Source organism: Pan paniscus, chromosome 13 (assembly GCF_029289425.2).
Source record: "Pan paniscus chromosome 13, NHGRI_mPanPan1-v2.0_pri, whole genome shotgun sequence".
NCBI classification, from domain to species: Eukaryota; Metazoa; Chordata; class Mammalia; order Primates; family Hominidae; genus Pan; species Pan paniscus.
The window spans coordinates 71,683,918-71,702,319 of record NC_073262.2 but is presented as its reverse complement, the minus strand read 5'-3'; the positions used below and the strand labels follow the sequence as shown (position 1 = coordinate 71,702,319).

The 18,402-nt window shown below is 37.6% G+C and overlaps 1 protein-coding gene across 1 annotated transcript in view; it reads left to right on the top strand.

Annotated features, from left to right (window-relative positions):
* The first annotated feature begins 2,407 nt into the window (after window positions 1–2,407).
* ABCB11 (ATP binding cassette subfamily B member 11) overlaps window positions 2,408–18,402 on the top strand; it is a 120,498-nt gene continuing 104,503 nt past the window's right edge. Inside the window, exon 1 of the mRNA XM_055108392.1 lies at window positions 2,408–2,560. Coding sequence (XP_054964367.1) covers window positions 2,408–2,560 — 153 coding nt within the window. The remainder of the gene's footprint in view (window positions 2,561–18,402) is intronic.

The window sequence follows — 18,402 nt, the reverse complement described above, 5'->3', positions numbered from 1 at the left end:
AGGGAGGAGAGGGAAGTCAATAATCACTTGGGTGAGGGATCACTCAGCGAAGCCTTGAGAAGTCACCGGAATGAAGATTTGAGATGAGTCATTGAAGAATCACTTAGTTGTACTGTTCTTTCCTTTTCTCAGTTTTCTTAGCTGGACTTCCTTTTTTTTTTTTCTTTCGTGTGTCATTTTCTCAATTCCCTATAATAAAATCTTCAGAATATATGAAATTGTGTGTGTATGTGCGTTTGCCTATACCTTTTTGCAAAGTAATGATGCAATTTAATTTCTGAAGCTATCTAGAAATGTAAGAGATATCAATTGGCATATAAAAGACCATCTCAGTAATGACGACTTCATTATTTTGCATTGCATAAAACCTGGAGGTCTTTGGTTAGAAGGTTTGTTCACCGGTTCAGTCATACCACCAAGGCTCAGGTTCTTTGTCTCTCTCCATCCTGCCATTCTCAGCATGTGGCTCTCCATTATTTGGTATGCCACCTCATGGTCACCAAATGGCTGCTGCATCTCTTGATATCACATTCTCACACATGAGTGTTGAAAACAGAAAAAAAAATCTGAGGGCAAAATAACTTCTCTTGTTAAAACGCCATCTTTTCGTCAGAAAAAAAAAATTTCCCAGAAGGATCTCCACAGATTTTCTTCTTATATTTCACTGAACAGAACTGGGTCACATGTCTTAACTACATTCTATCAAAAGGAGTAGGGGAATGGAATGACCATGACTGATTTAGACTTTGGAGCTGGGGCTAGGCCTGGAGCCCACCTTCCCTGAATGTGTTTCTTTCCAAACTTAGGGTTTTGCTAGTAAGGAAGAAAGTACTAACATCAAATAGTGACTGTCAGACAAGATAGAGTAAGGCAATTGGCAAAGGTCTTTAAGGAGCAACTTGGCTTTGTGGAGGGGGTATATGTTTGGAGGCTTGTGGGCTTGGGCTTAAATCCTACTTATCACACGTGCATCTTTGGACAAGTAAATTATTTAACCTCTGAATCTCAGTTTTCTCATTAACTGGAGAGATGAGTTATTATCTTGAAGAGAATAAATAAGTTACTATGTATAAAGCACTAACCTAGAGCCATTTTGTCCTACCTCAGTTTGAGGTTTGGTGCCCAAGCTCAGGGTCCCTGTAGTTAACTGCTCTTAATCATTGTTTTTTAAAATTGTCACCCCCAAATGTGTGCCTAGTCAGTGAGAAGCAATGAATTAGTGGCCCAGGTCTAGAGAGCTTATGGCTTCAGAGCAGTGTTTCACAACCTAAGTTTCCTGGAGTCGTGAGGAGTCACCCAGGGTTAGTAAGGGTGGAACTGGAAAGTTATGAACAGCCATATGAAACATAACAATAAAAATAATATGTCTGCCTTCCTTTTTTCCCCTTCAAAGATAAAAATATTAGTTTAACGACATTTATAACAACATTTACTTAGATTGAAAAGCTCATATAGAGAACTGAATCTTGATTTCATGAGGCAACTAGATTGCTGCCCAAAGATGTGTTGACTAATTTGGTAAAACTAGTTTCTTATTACCTAAGCATGTTGCATTGAGTATGAATTGCCTTGCTTTAAGCTAGGGAGTAGTAGGCACCACCCACAGCTTATTTATAACCACTTGGCATAGATCACTGTGACCTATGCTTGACTATTAACAAGCACCCACTTCTTATCACCTCCTCTTCCACCTCAACAAAGGAATAGTTTCCACGACTGAAACATGACTTTAAGAAGGGAGGTGTCCTGGATAAAGCCAAGACATGAAAATCCAATCTACCCATACCCCCAGGCAGACTTGCCCCTTGCGAGTGATAAATTCTACAGTTCAAATGAGTATTCAACACTGCAGGCACAATTACTTATAATTGACTTTTGTTCTGTAGCAGAATTCTCTCCGATTCCTCTTCTTTATTTATTTCACCTATTTCTTTTCATTTGGCAATTATAAATGTACCCTTATAATTTTTATAACTTTATGCACAATAATGAGCCTTCAGGGAAAGACAAGAACTACTGCACTCAAAAACATCAGAAAAGATTTGCTTATGAATGAAGTCCATATTTTTGTGCTGGTTTTCCTCATTAGAGGGAGAAACAAAAATATAAATTCTAACCAAGTACTGAGTGCTGTGGAGATCAATGTATTTCATTTATATAACTATAAATGACAACTTGCTAGGATTGTAATTAATCTTATTTGGCGTTATTAATTCTACAGAGGGAGCATAAAACATTTAATAATACATTGGACTTACTCAACTCACTATTTCTTACTTTCGTCCTTAAGATCATCTTAAAGGAAACATGGTTTGAAGACCATAATGAAGTGTTGTATGTGCCCACTATTTTACTCTAAATGGCCCACAAGTGAGGCCTGAAGGAATTCCAGGAGCCCTACCCAGACATGATGTGGAGGTGGAGCAAACTAGGCACTGAGCCAAAGGGGATCAGTGATAGCCAGCTTTTGGGAGAGCCAGATGAGGCAGAGAGCTGGGATAGGGTGGATCTACCTCCAGGTTCAGGACATTCAGGGCACACCACTGAGCAGGAGCATCAGGTACCATGACACAGGGCTGGTCTGTGTTAGGATAAACCAAGTACTTAATGGGCTTTGAATCCACAGAAACTTTGCTTGTGATGTCCAGATAAGGGCCCCATCCCTTCTGCAGAAGTCAGAGTTTTCCCAGAAAAAAAGCAATGACTGAACTACAGCTAATATTTGGAGAACACCCACATAGTTATACTCTCTCTCTATGTATTTCTAAAAATCATTAATAAAATTTTATTATGCATTATTATTGATATTTCCTTTGTCATATTCATTATTATTTTCATTTAATAACTTATATGTTTAAAAAATAGTTTACCCTTATTGTATATAATTTAGAAGATGCAGAAAAGCATGAGGAAGAAAATGAAAACCACCCTCATTCACATTTGCATAACCTACAGATAAGCACTTTTATATTGTACTTCTTCCAGTCTTTTCTACATGTGTACATGACAAAATTAGGAATATACTAATTTTGGTAGGTAAAAAAATATACGCAATTCAATTAAATGGCTACTTGGGGGAGGAACTCCCAATCCAGAATCTATGGCACAGGGAAGTTCAGGCAGGCCTCATCACCCTGTGCGGGTGGTATTCTCACTCCCATTTTACAGATGAAGAAACTGAGGCTAATGGAGATTAAGTAACTTGTCCAAAGTTAGATAGCTAGTAAGTGAACACAAACCTTTGTGATTTCAAAGACCATCTCTTGAGATTGGTTAACTTTTAACTAAACCTCCCAGACACACAGCCTGACCTTATCTTCCAATCTTTCTTGCAGTTAGGTGTGGTTATGTGGCACAGTCCTCTCCAGTGGAATCTGAGTAGAAGTAATGGATGCCACTTCCAGGATTGGCCCACAGGAACTGTCCATACAAAATGCTCCATATTTTCTCTTCCCTGTGTGATGGATAGATATCCATGTCCAAGGAGACCTTAAAAGCCACATGTTGAGGATGGTAGAGCTTCTGTCAGCCTGGGTCTCCGAATGACTGCATGGAGCAGAGCACCTTTGCCCAACACCAATTTCCCCTTATTCAAGGCCTACTGGACTTCACATGAGGGGAAATAATTAGCAAGTATCACTACCTTAACCAAATCACCCAACAAGTAAGTGGCAAAACCAGGATCTAAAGCCAGTTCTTTGTGACTTCACAAGCCTGTGCTCTTTTCACTATACCATTCTGCCTCCCTCTGCAGTCAACTAAACTACAGAAATTGTGTCCTTCCACACAGCTTGCTTTAAAAATACATAAGCTACCTAAGAAAGCTCTAATTTAGACATTTTTCTCTCTGCTAGTCTCTATGCCACAAAAAAACAGCCAATTATATTGTGTTAACTGACTCATGCTGGCTTTACACAATTTATATTGATTTCCAGGGTGGTAATAACCAGCTTCTGTGATTGGTGTGCATGTGCAAGACTTCCTGCCTAACCCACCCTTCTTGTGGCTCGGCTTTGTAAACACTGGCCCTGGGTGGCCGTGAACAGAAGTTCTTATCTTAGACTGCATGCAACTCATCCTACTGGCACTGAAAGCCCTTCTTTGTCTTTCTTCACCTACTTAAGCAAATTTACAAGCCACTCTTTGCCTCTTCTCTCAGCAGCCATCTTGGTCCTTTCAATGTTGCCTGTGTGCACTCATGCTGTATTTATGACCTGGTCCCTCTCATACTTTGAGATGTAACTCAAGTCCTTCCTTCTTTGAGAATCCATACTGATGGGTCACTTTTTAAATACTTAATGTCTGCATCAAACATTATAACATCTGCTGTTCTTTTTTATTCTTACTTGGTTTATATACTAAGCTTTATTATCCTTTTAAGGTTAAAACTTTCTCAAGGACACTCACTGTAATGTGTACAATTTGGTAGCCAGCGTAACATTTGACATAGTGTCTTGTAAAAAGAAGATACTCAATCATTAGTTTTTGAATGATTCAAAGAGTAAAGTAATGGCAACTTCTTTTATCTCTTCCATAGTGCAATCTTCAATATTTTTTAAACAACTATTGGCTGAATTCTACCATTGTGGTTTAGAGCTTTCTCTGAGACATTTTTGCTAAGGTTTTGAAACAGGTTCCAAATTGGTCCACAGTGACCTCCAAGGCTCTACAGGAGTGGTTCTCAAGCTTCAGCTCATTGGGCCCCACTCCCAGAGTTTCTGATTCAGTAGGTCTCAGGAAAGGACCAAGAACATACATTCCTGCTGGGTAATGAGGAGGCTGCTGCTGGTCCAGTAGTCACACTTTCAGAACCACTGCCCTGTGAGCTCATGGCACTCCCTGATTCCCGCCACACTGACATAATCCCCAGCTGACTTCAGTCTTGCTTACTCCACTCCAGGTTCAGCTTCCTTACATACACCAGGCATGCTCCTGCCCAGAGCTTTGCCCATGTGGTTTCCCCAGATACCCATGTACTTGTCCCTTTACCTCCCTCAGGTCATTCCTCATATGTCACCATCTCAGTGGGCCCTTCCATACAACCCAGTTAAAAATGGCAACGTCCTTCTCCCCTCACACGCTAACTGACACACACACATACACAAACACACTCTCTCTCACACACAACATATACACACACTCCCTATCATATCCCTTTCCTGCAATGCTTTTCTCCATACCATTTACACCATCTGATGTATTATATGTGTTACTTCTTTGTCTCCTCTTTATACTGCCCCCTCCCCGCCCCCAGAATGTAAGATTCCTGAGGCAGAGATTCTCATCTGTCTTATTCATTCCTGAATCCCAGAACTGAGAACAGTGTTTGGCACATAAACATTCAAAAAGAGCCAGTATTTTAATTGGGTGACTGTAGGGACCACAACCCTACCTATTTTCAGACCGTGAACCATAAAGAAGACAAGCCTATAGCTGAAGTGAATTAAGCACGATCAACTCAGTACTCACACTGCCCAGATGTGTCTGGCCAGCATGAGGGTGCAGAGGAAGACACCCTAAACTCTCCAGGGCCCTGGACAGATGGCCACTCTGTCTTCACTTTTCTCATCTATAAGATGAGGTTGTTGGATGATATATCAATATCTACAATGTTGTTTCTAGCTCTAAAACTCTATGCTTTTATCTTCCCTTGGATCTTCATGGCACCAGAAGGAAAGTCTTAGGACCCTTGGACCTGTGAGCAGATCAGCTATAGTCCTGAGTTGACAAATTTTTCTTGGCATTTTTACCCTTTGACTGCTGTCAATAACTTCAGCACAGCAAAGGTAGCAAAATTCTATTGGGAATCTTTTCCCAATCAAAGCTACAGCCCCATAGCTGTGTTGCCTTTTTGGTTTTGTGTGAAGCAAAATTTTTTTCCTGGGTCCTAACTGGTGCCAAATCCAATATTACTACATTTGCGTCAACTCAGAAGTCAACCCATTCAGTTTGCATAGAGGAAACATCTAGAAATCTTGCTTTTCTTTGCTGACCTTGATATATTGAGATTTGAACATATAATAACATATAAAATTATATGTCATAATTTTGGGTTTTATGGGCTAAGTCATAAACCATCTTATACATAAATTCCAATAGAGAAAAAATGGTGGATGCTAAATTTTAATGAAAAATTTATGACAGAGGAACCTAAAATTGAGAAAATTTGATCTTACAGTTTAATTTCTGCAAATTAAGAAGCACTGGCCCATCAATTGCATTTCAGAGCACAGAGTGGAAGAAGGTTAGCACAGACTGGCATGTGGCTTCACATCTACTAGATGTTACACCTTAGGTGGATTATTTGACCTCTCTGTGCTTCAGTTTCCCCAACTATAAAATAGAAATGACATGATAGCACCCAACTCCTAGGGCTGTTGAGAGGCCCAAATGAGGTGATACAAATAACATTTTTGAAGTGGGCCAGGCACCCAACCAAGTCTTGACCAATGTTGCCTATTATTATTCATTGCTGAAGGCTGGAGTGAGAGGCATTTAGGGAAAAGTAAGCTCAGGCAAAGGAGAAAAAATAAGAACATTGTAGGAAAAATGGAAAGATTCACAAGAAGGGAGAGGAAGAGGCAGCACAAATATATTGGAGGAGCTCCACATGCTTATTTGACTCAAGACCTGTTCATTTGAACCTTTAGAAAATCGTTCATCTTTGCTTATACAGAGCTTCATCTGGTGTGTCCATGCCAGGGTGCAAGAGTTGTCTGTGCACTCAGACTTTTGAGCAAGGCTGTTTCAAATGTTCTTTTAGGGTATTTGTCTCCACAAAACTCTATAGCTGGGCCAGGAGCATCTGGAGCCTGCAACCAGGGATTTTCCAAGAGCAATCTTTTATATTGAGGGGGAAAGTTTAAAGGTATTTTTTTTTTGTCTTGTTATGTTTTTAAGTAACTTTTCACAACTACAGGCCTGTAAAAAATAAGGGTTGGGATAGCCTGAATTCCAGGGCTCTTGCTGGGCCCACTCTGCTCAATTTGCCTCTCCTTCCAAGGTGAATCAGCAATTTCCAAGGCCTGTTGACACCCTCAGAGGGTTTCCCAAGCACACTCTGTGTTTGGGGTTATTGCTCTGAGTATGTTTCTCGTATGTCACTGAACTGTGCTTGGGCTGCCCTTAGGGACATTGACCCTTAGGCAAATAGATAATGTTCTTGAAAAAGTTTGAATTCTGTTCAGTGCTTTAGAATGATGAAAACCGAGGTTGGAAAAGGTTGTGAAACCTTTTAACTCTCCACAGTGGAGTCCATTATTTCCTCTGGCTTCCTCAAATTCATGTTCACAGGTAAGTAACTTATACTTGTCTCTGCAAATCCATTCCCTCTTCCCTTTAACTCTTACTTTGTGGAGTGGAGTGTTTCTGGTTTATTAATCATTGGTCTCTTGTCTAGTGTAAACAACGCTACAATACTTGGATAGAAACTTACAGGATGCATTAATGATTTCATAACATTGTATACAATACAGATGACTCTTGGTTGCTGTCTTCTTTATAGCAATGCTATTTCATGTATCAATCTCTTAGAGAGAGTGTGGTGTACATGGGTGTGTGGTACAAATGGCTGAATAGATTGAATAATCTGCTCAAAGTAAAAATACCAGTGGGCTTCTTTTTTAACTTGGCTTTGTGAAAGCACAATTCTGTTTGCTCTGATAATCACAGATTCAATGATCACAAATTCTACCCTTGAAAGCTGGTTTAATGCAGAACTACACCGACTTTATCTTTTCTCCAACACCGTACTCATTTCTTCATTGTCCCGGTTTTCAAAAATATAGATACTAAAAAAAATGAGCTGTGGATGCATGTTTAGAGGGGAGAAAGTTTGTTTCTAGGATCTAATTTCAGTTTTTAGGTTACCCAAGCCAGTGGGAGTCACATATTGCTAATGGCTTGAGCACAGAGATCAAATATTATTCACACTTCAGACTGGGAATAAAAGTATTTGTCAACATTTTGAGGGGGAATAGCTTTTTAGAGATGTTAGAGACAAATTATAGTGGTTATACCTAAAACTTTTTAATATTAGGATTTAGTAGTGGTTTTTATTAAACATTTGAAGTGATAACTTATTTATGAGCTGTTGTTTAATAGAAGTTCTTTTCTATGGGCAACCTCATCCCCTCACTGCTCACCCCCCTCACCTTGGTTCCCCCTGCTGTGCTCTGTAACACTGTGATTGTCTCTGGTTGAAGCCTCCATTTCCCTGTCTAGGAGCTTCTGTTTACACTCCTCCCCACTCTAGATTGCAAGCCCCTTGAATAATTTTTGTTTCCTAGTACCAAGAATAATGGTGACAAATATTAGTGGATGACTCCTAAAAATGGATTAAGAAGCTATTTAGGGGGAAAATGCCCATTTTGTGGTTTTAAAAGATGCTACAATTGCCATAAAATGCCCAAGTTTCATTGCAGAAATCAAATACTGGAGTTGTGTTTTGCTTGGTCAAGAGGAAAGAACTGTACATTTAGAGACAAAGAATCGCTGTGGCAGTTAACTTTGGTGTTACATTCTGTTTTCTTCCTAAGCAATTCTTTAGTCCTCCACCTCAACGGTGCCTCTGAAGAAAGGACTTACGTGGCCAATGGGATCACCGTGTATTTATTTCCCTTCCCTATCAGCCATAGCCCTCAGGGCTGGAAGGGCCTCATTTTAGTCTATTCCCAGACTGGGTCACCCACAGTGTTGACACACAGCATCAACCGACAGTGAGCTTATCTGGAAAATAATGCTTTTCTATTTTCTTTGTTTCTTAGCATATATTAAATGTTTCTTTCCTTCTCTAATAATCTTTTAGATAAAGAAATCGTTTGCTGAGCTGATAATAACAAAAGTATCCTACCTGCATTTTTAAATGTCAGCAGTGAAAGATGTTTTAAGGGCTTTAAAAAAAAAAAAGAAAGAAAAGAAAACTGTAGTTTAGAAAGGACATCCAAATTGAAGAGGAGCAGGGGCAGTTCTGTTCTCTCTGAGCAGCTCTGTGAAGGGGGAGTTTGTGGGGCTGAGGTCTTGAAAGTCTTTACAGAGGGCAAGACTTCACAAGAGAAAAGCCATGGAGGGACCCTCACATGATCAGAATATTCACAGTGTGATGTGGGGCATGGTGGGGGCGGGTGCTCTCCACTCCCAGGCCTGGCTTGGTTCCCCTCACTGTCCACAGTTCCTCAATGGCTTTGAGGACATTTAGATTCTTCTTACCATCTTGGCCTGAATGTGGAAAAAATTCTTTTCTTAATTAAGTCTAGAAAAGGTCAACATGTTTCAAAAAATTGCATTTGGGTGAAAATTAAATGGAAAGTGGAACAAATCTCTGCAGAGAAAATGCAAAACCCTAGAACACAGACAGAGCCATCTCTGCCTCTTGGTCTGGTGGGATCTCTATTCTTCTCAAACCCATTTCCTAACCTCTGTGGGTGTGGGCTCCAAGTCCCAAGCCTTAGCAGGGTAACTTTTTTTAAGTGTAAATTTGATCATATCCTTTCTTGCCTAAAAGACTTCATTAGCTTCCCATGGCCTTTAGGATAAGGTCCCAAGTTCTCAGTGGTAAGGATCATGAGGCCCTGAAGGATCAACTAGCCACATCCTCCCGAGTTGCCCATCCGCCTCCCTGAGATTCACTGGGCTCCTTCAGCCTTGGACCCGGCTGCCCTGTCTCTTGCATCTGGGCCTTTGCATGTGTCCTTCCCTGCCTGGACTGCTCTTCCCTCTCCTCTTCCCATGGAAAACTTGCTCTCATCTTCAATATCTCCTGCTAAGCACTTGCTCCAGAGCCTTCTCCAGCTCTCTAGACAAGGCAGCTCCTCTGCATCAGGGCCCAGGAGATGCCTGTATTTCCCCTTTCCTCACTGCCATCCTGCTTGATGCCTAATTTCCCAGATAATGTCTGCCTTCCCTGCCACATTGTAAGTTCCATGAGGGTAGGGCTGGCTGGAGGGCTGGTGCTCCACACAACTTTTAGGGTAGGTAAATCAGGTCCTCAGAGATTTCTTCCTGGGCCTCAGGCTGCCCTGAACTGATCTCACAGTACAGGGGTTGACATTTTCTGCAAAGAGCTGTATACTGAATATTTTAGGTATGGGAGAGAGAAAGGGCCATACAGTCTGTCATTGTAGCACAGAAGCAGCCAAAGATAATAGAAAATGAATGGGTATGACTGTGTTCCCATAAAACTGTATTTATAAAATAGGATGGTAATGGTATCTTTCAGCCCAGAAGGATTCAGCTCTGGAGACACCTTTTCTCAACCCTGACCCTTTTTTTCTCTTCAATTCTTCTACAATACCAATAGCCAGTTGCTAGTATTGATCCCAGCCACTGGTGAAGATCAGCCTGTCCATCTGTTGCTCCAGGCTGACATCCCCACCAGTTCACACTAGCAGCCTTGCTGTAGTGGCAAGTAGTGGGCACTGACATTTTATGCTCTCAGGATCTTTGATTTCTTTCTGGCATGGCTTGTAGAACCCTGTATCTCCTCCAATTTTGACAGCCTCAGGACCTTTGTGGTACTACTTATTCAGGCCCATTTTTAAGGTCAGTCAAAGTACTAGGTTCTCTCAAGTGACCATCTAGCTGATGGTCTCTCTTCCCCATCCCCTCCTCCCCAGCAGTGAGGTCTTTCAGAATGCTGTTGTTAGAGTGTAAGATAGAAACATCTTTGATATGTTTTTACCAGTAATTGTCAGGAGACTGTTCTCTAATGTGCGTATCTGTGTTGATAAGATTACACATTTTATCAAGAGAAAACTTCAACCCTGAATAGTTAAACAGAAGCACATATAGTGTGCAGGTTATAGACCACATGTCACTTAGCAGAGAGGAACACTGGAGTTGGTGTGGACAATTAAGAATTCTTGGGGGATTCTATGATTAGGTGTCCAAAGTCTGCCAACTAGTGCTTAGACATCTCGATTTCCTGCTTTTTACTCTTAGATTCCCTTAAGTTTATTGGAAAATACATTTTTCTGGAATGCCTTGAAAATTCTCAGTCTGTTCCTGAAGAGATTTTGGGGAGGTTAAAATAATTTAATATGTTAAAGTACACAGTAAAAATGAAATAGCATTGGATGTTATTTTCAACTCTGAGTTTTCTTGTGTTAGTTTAAGTAAAATTTTATTATTGTAAATTTTTTAAGAAACCCTAATTAAAGCCTCCTTCAATGTATGAAACTCAAATCAAGTTATTAGGTTAGGTGCTAAAAAAGTGTTACAGCTAATGGCCGAGACAGTAGAACTAGATGACATTATATCTACTTGTAATCAGTGAGGAAAAATAATGTGGCAAAACACCATGGTACTCTTAAATCATAGAAAGTGCCAAATAAGGAGGAGGTACATGCAAGTAATTAAGATTTTCAGCACAATGGCCTTCAAAAGTCATCACAGCCGTTTCTAAGCTGCCCAAAGATAAAGGGACTAGCTTCCATTTCTGACTGAACAACCAGTGCATGCCTTTAGCCCTAGAGAGTATACATCTTTTGAAGTATAGCTCCTTGGCATGTCAAAAAAGAACAGTGGACTACCAAAGTTCAGAGTGATGCACTTGATGCTGAGAAAGAAAACAAACAAAGAAAACAAACAAACAAAACAAACAAAAGAACACCCTGTTCCATTTCATAGCTGGCCTGGTACTCACACCTAGGCCATGTTATTCTCTTATTAGACATAAACAATCTCACAGAATACCAACCTCAAAGTTACTTTGAGTCAATGCAAGGTCAATTTATACTTTGTTCTCAGCAAAGGCAAAATCAAGGTCACTGTGCAACCCACAAAATACCAAACACCTTGCTAAATGAATGGCTGTTATTTCTTTATCTAGTCATAACATAGTCCCAGCTTTTTAACAGCATCCAATCTAGAACAAATACCCACTACATTAGATCCTTCCCCAAATCATCTGACTAAAGCCCGACCGAGTTCTGTAACAGGTTCTTTCTAACACCATTTTACTGAGATGCCCCACAGCCCCTGACAGTGTGTTCACCCTTGGTGCAATGAGTAGCAAACACGACTTGTTTAACTACAGATGTATTCTTGGTGCTCACTGACTGAGGGGCATTGACAATGCTGTGGGCATAGAGACGCATGCTTTAATGGATTTTTGCCTTTTAGAATGTGACTTTTAACAGTAAAATAGAAACCACAAAGACTATTTGTAGGGGTATTCAGAAAGAAGCAAAATGTAAGCAATTGAAACCTAATGTATGGAATTGACAAGGGGACACAGAAGGAAAGTAAAGAGAATAGGTTAGTGGATTAGTATTCCTGTGCTTAATGGAGGACAGATTACTACAAATGACCCTGGAAGGGCAGATGGGGTGGAGGATCAGGTAGGGAGGACTCGGTCTTTAAGCTTGAAGGGCAAAGGGAACTTCAGCTGCTATCTCCCTTTTGCTGGCTGCTGTAGAGATACAGTTTCATTTCATCTTCACACCAGTCCTGCAAGGTGGATTTTACCACCATCACCACCACTTCCTGACATGAAAGATGGAGAAATCAGGACGTGGAGAGAGATTTTAAAATAAATCCAACTACGTAGAGTGAAGCAACAGGTGTATCAGGATCTGAGAGACTCCAAATTTCGTGGGCAAGACACTACACCACTGTCCTCTAAATACTGCGAAGTATTTGCACACCAGTGGAAAGAAACCTTTTTAAATGGAGAGCTAAGCCAAGGGAAAAAATAATTGGAGACTAAATTTTTTTAATATTGTATTTTAAAATTAGGAAATGCAATAACACATCTGTGTTAAATGTTGTTCATTATTTTCTCATTATTAAAGAGTCTCTCTGTTTTTTGAAAAAAAAAATTTGGTTAAAACTTCAAAAATTGTGTAACCGGCAAATGTTACAGTCTCTGAATATAATACTGCTATAGTGAGCAAATTTTGTTCTTGAATAAAATAACTTTGAATCTGGTTCTTTTAGTATATTTTAAACCAGCCTCATAAACTACTTAATTAAATAATATTTCTTACTCTACTTCTTAATATGCTATTAAGGGACATTCTACAAAATAAGTGATGAGTAATCCTCAAAACTGCCAAGGTCATTAAAAACAAGGAAAGTATGAGAAATTGTCATAGCCAAGAGTTGCTTAACAAGATATGACAACTTAATATAACATGGTAAATTTGGTATCCTAGATGGAATCCTGGAACAGAAAAGGAATTAGGTGAAAAATAAGGGAATTTGAATAAATTATGCACTCTAGCTAATAATAATGTATCAATATTGGTTCATTAATACTAATGTAAGACATTTACAGTGCACATTGGTACGTTAATACTAATGTAAGACATTAATACTAATGTAAGACATTAATAACTGGGTGTGGGGTACATGGGAATTTTGTACCATCTTCACAATTTTTCTATAAAATCAAAACTGCTCTAATTTGTTTAATTAAAGGAGATTCACCAGGGTTAAGAAAAAAATTATTTTCTATCATGAAGTGTTTTATTTTCTGCAAAATGATTTTGTTTTATTTAGGAGTGGTATGCTGCTTAAGATGGAAAAATACATGATGATGGTGCATAGTGCCTCCATCCCAAGCTTGCTAACATTAACCCTTTTGTGGCGTTATCCAGCTTTCCATGTGTTCTTTTTTAAGTTTTATTTTATTTTATTTTAAGTTCCGGGGTACACATGCCAGATGTGCAGGTTTGTTACATAGGTAAGCGTGTGCCATAGTGGTTTGCTGCACCTATCAATCCATCACCTAGGTATTAAGCCCGGCATGCATTAGCTATTTTTCCTAATGCTCTCCCCACTGCCCTCCCCCAATAGGCACCAGTGTGTGTTGTTCCCCTCCCTGGGCTCCCTGTGTCCATATCATGAAATATTTTAAAGCCACAGGAAAAAAAAGAGAAAAACTTAACACCAAGTTACCTCCTTCCAACTTTATCGTATCTTAAACCCTATGCCATACTTGCTGAAACTTTTTGTTTTAAGAAATTAAAACATGCAGATACAGTTCAGGGGCCCTCTGAGCCCCTCCCCAGTCTCATTCCACTTCTTTTCCTCAGAGGTAACCACTATCGTTAATTCAGTGCCTATCAGTTTCAGGTAAGTCTTTATATTTCTACTGCATATCTATATATCTATGAACATTACAAATAGTGATTTGCAGGTAACACATTTTACATAAATGACATCATACAGTATCATTCTGAAACTTTCTGTCTTGTTTGTTTAAACTTACGTTTGTTGAGATTTATCCATGCCAATTCATTGATTTTAATGGCTAGATAATATTCCACTGTGTGTCTATTCTATAAATTATTGAATCAATCTCTTGTTCATTTGTATTTTCTCCTAGCTTTTTGTTTCCAAAGAAGTACTGCAATAAACAAGCTTACACATACCTCTGCATGCATTTTCTGAGTTTCAGTCTCGGCTGTATCACTTACTAACTTGTGCTCTTGAGCTTGTGACTTAGTCCTTCATACTTTAGTGCCCTTATCTGGAAAATGGGGATAGTCATAATACCCATCTCAGGAGGCTGTTGGGAGGTTTTATGGCATAGCATGTATAAAGCATTTAGAACAGTGCCTGCCACGTATTAAATGCTATTTCATTGTTAATTATTTTTTAAATTGTTGAGGAAAATACCAGAGAAGGATATTCTGGGATCTGGGGTATTAACATGTTTAGCCTTGCTAGATATTTCCAAATTGCTATCCAAAGTCATTCAGTCAATTTATATTCTCATTAGCTGTGCATGAAAGGACTCTTTCCTCCACATCTTAACAACACTTTGTACTACTGGATATTTCATCTTTGCCAATATTTCAATGAATAGTTTTAGTATTCACTGCTGATCATTACCCCAAATTTATTCATTAGGGTTGCAAAATAATGATTTTTTAAAAATTTTATAGGTTTTCAAAACTTGGGAATGGATAATGATTTTTACTGAATAGTTTTTGTTTATGAAAATGATTAATTATTTTTTACCTTAAATAATCATTGCATTCCTGGGATCAACATTGCTTCATTTTTTTTCATAAACTGCTGAATTATATTTAACATATTTTATTTATCATTTTAAAATCTGTTTTCAGAAGTAATTATAAGCCTATTTTTATCCTTCTTTGTTTTGATGTCAAAATTATACTTGCTTTATGAAATGATTTGGGTAGCTTTTCTTATTTTTCTTTTCACCAAAACCATTTATATAAGATTAGAATTATCTACTGTTTGAAGTTTTGGTAAAATTTGCCTGTAACATTATCTAGTCCTGTTTTTTGAGGTGGGAGACTTTTGAATATTGAATCAATATTTTAATAGCCATTACTTTTTAAGTTTTCTATTCCTTTATAAACAAATTTTGATAACTCCTGGTTTTCAAATTTACTACCATGAAATTACTTAGTATTTGCTTATGATTTAAAACTTTATTTATTTTACCTTTCCCATTTTCAATTAGTATTTGTGATTTATATCTCTTTTCTTCAACAGTCTTATTGACTTGCATGTTTTTAGTTTTCAAAAAACAACTTTTGAATTGATATATCCTTTCTACTGTTTTTCATTTTATTTTGTTTTCTATCTTATAAATCTTGCATTTTTATAAGTTCTTGATTAGAACATAATTCATTTATTAATCTCTTAAAAGCAAAATACATTTATCTTTATAAATAAACCTTGAAGTATCTTTTTAGCTGTAGCCCACAAGATTTTATATATTTATCACCATGTTTTAAATATTTTCTATTTCTGTCATGATTTCATCCTTAACCCATATTTATCTGCATATGTATTTTAAAGTTTGTAACACACACAATTTTACTGAGTATGTGTGTGTGTGTTTTACTAGTGTTTAATTTTTTAGTTTTTATTTAATTGCATTGTCAGAATATACACTCTTAAGAATAACAACAATATAGAGAAATACATAGTTTTTCATTTGTAGAAATTTTTGATGGCTTATTAATGGGTAAGTTTTATAAAAATGCCAAATGTAATTGAAAAATGTCTTGGTTGCAGGTTCCATAGTAATGAAATTTGTCATGAAAATCTATCGACATTGTGTTACAATTATAATTAAATATATATTTGATTAAATCAAATGAAATTGCCAACATTTAATCTTTTTTTACTTAGAAAGTTCAACTAATATATGAACAATGTTCAACCAAATTTTAAGAAAAACAAATTTTATGTAGTAAATTACATAAAATTACTAATTTTTTATTTTAAAAGCTTTTATGTTTTCTAATTTTTTGTCAGTTTATCAGTTTCTAATAAAGATGTGTTTAAATTTTTCATTACAGTTGCAGGCTATGTTGTGTTAGGTTGCTGGGTATATACAATCCAATAATTGATTTGTCTTCTAGCTGGATTGTACTTTTAATTATTATATGTCCTTTATTATATCCATTATTGTTTTGAACATGGATTCTATTTTTCTGACATTAACATAACAGCTTTGAGACATCAGTATTTGCATGACATATCCTTTTCACCCTTTAATTTTTGACCATTTTTATGATTTTATAAATTATTTCATTTATAATAAGTATATGTCTGGATTGGCTGGGTGTGGTGGCTCACGCCTGTAATCTCAGCACTTTGGGAGGCTGAGGCAGATGGATCATCTGAGGCCAGGAGTTTGAGACCAGCCTGGCCAATATGGTGACACTCCATCTCTACTAAAAATACAAAAATGATCCAGGTATGGTGGCTCATACCCGTAATCCCAGCTACTCAGGAGGCTGAGGCAGGAGAATCACATGAACCCAGGAGGTGGAGGTTGCAGTGAGCCAAGATTGAGCCACTGTACTCCAGCCTGGGCAACAGAGCAAGACTCGGTCTCAGAAAAAAAAAAAAAAAAAAAAGTGTATGTCTTGACTTTAAAAAATTCAATAAACTGACCTGTCTTTTTTTAAAAAACAGCCTTTTAAGGGTATAATTTACATATCACAGAGTTCACCTATGTAAAGTATTCAATGGTTTTCAATATATTAACAGAGTTGTGCGACCATCACCATAATCTAACTTTAGAACATTTTCTTCACCCCCAAAAGAAACCTTATATCTGTTACCAGTCACTCCTCATTCCCCTCCCACCCCTACCCCTACCCCAGCCTTAGGCAACCACTTATTTATTTTCTGTCCCTATAGATTTGCCTATCTTGGACATTTCATGTAAATGGAATCATACAGTATGTGGTCTTTTGAGACCGTCTTCTTTCACGTAGCATGATTTTGAGGTTCATCTGTGTAGTATGTATCAGTACTTCAATCTACATACATTTACCGTAATTACTGAACCAATTGGACTATTTTCAATAATCTTCATTTATATTTTGTTTGTTATGCTTTTTTTAGTTTCTTTAGTTTTTTTTTAACTTTTGTTGGATTGATGACATTTTCTACATACTTAGTTTTTAATCCTTTGCTTATTTAGAAACTATAGATTTTACTGGTACTTTTTCATTGCTTTTTCTTAAAATTTTCAGATATTGGTTGAACTTTGTTCAGATATTAGTTGAACTTTGTAATTAAAAAATGGTTAAATATTGGCAATTTCCTTTGGTTTAATCAAATATATATTTAATTATAGTTGTATAAATATATATTTAATCATAATTATAAAACAATGTCCTCAGATTGTCATAACAATGAACTTAACATACTTTATCTGCATATCGAACACCTTATCTTGTGTTCAAGTTACACTCATATCTACGTACTGTGTAGAGTTTTAATTATGTTCTTTTGAAATATAAAAGGTTATACTTGGTATCAATATTTGATTGGCCGTCCTGACATATTTTGTTAACTCTTGTGCTCACCCTTGTTTCTCTCTTTCATGGCTCCCTTCTGGATACTCCTTCTGGCTAAGGCACATCCTCTAGTTGTTGTTTTATGCAGGTCTGTAAGTGTAAACCCTCTGACTTTGAATGTCTGTAAAGATGCTGAATGATTTTTTGGCTCAGTATAAAATTCTAAGTTAAAGATTACTTTTTTTTCTCATCACTTTGAAGACATTACTCCACTGTTTTCTAGCCTCTATTGCTGATGAGAAAACTTCTGTCAGTCTGTTCTTTATATTTGAATATGCATTTTCCCCTTTCACAGTGTTTAGGATGGATTTTGTTTATTCTTGATGCTTTACTACAGTTTGATTCTTGAACAACACAGGTTTCAACTGTGGAGGTCCACTTGTATGGGGATTGTTTTCAACCAATCTCAGATGAAAAATATAGTATTCTCAGGATGCAAAACCAGTGGATATGTAGAGCCAATTTTTCCTATGCACAAGTTCTGCAAGCCGACTGTAGGACTTGTGTATACCTGGATTTTGGTATATGCAAATTTTGGTATACATGGGAGTGCTAGAACCAATCTCCTGCATATACTGAGGGACATTTCTATATAATGTAT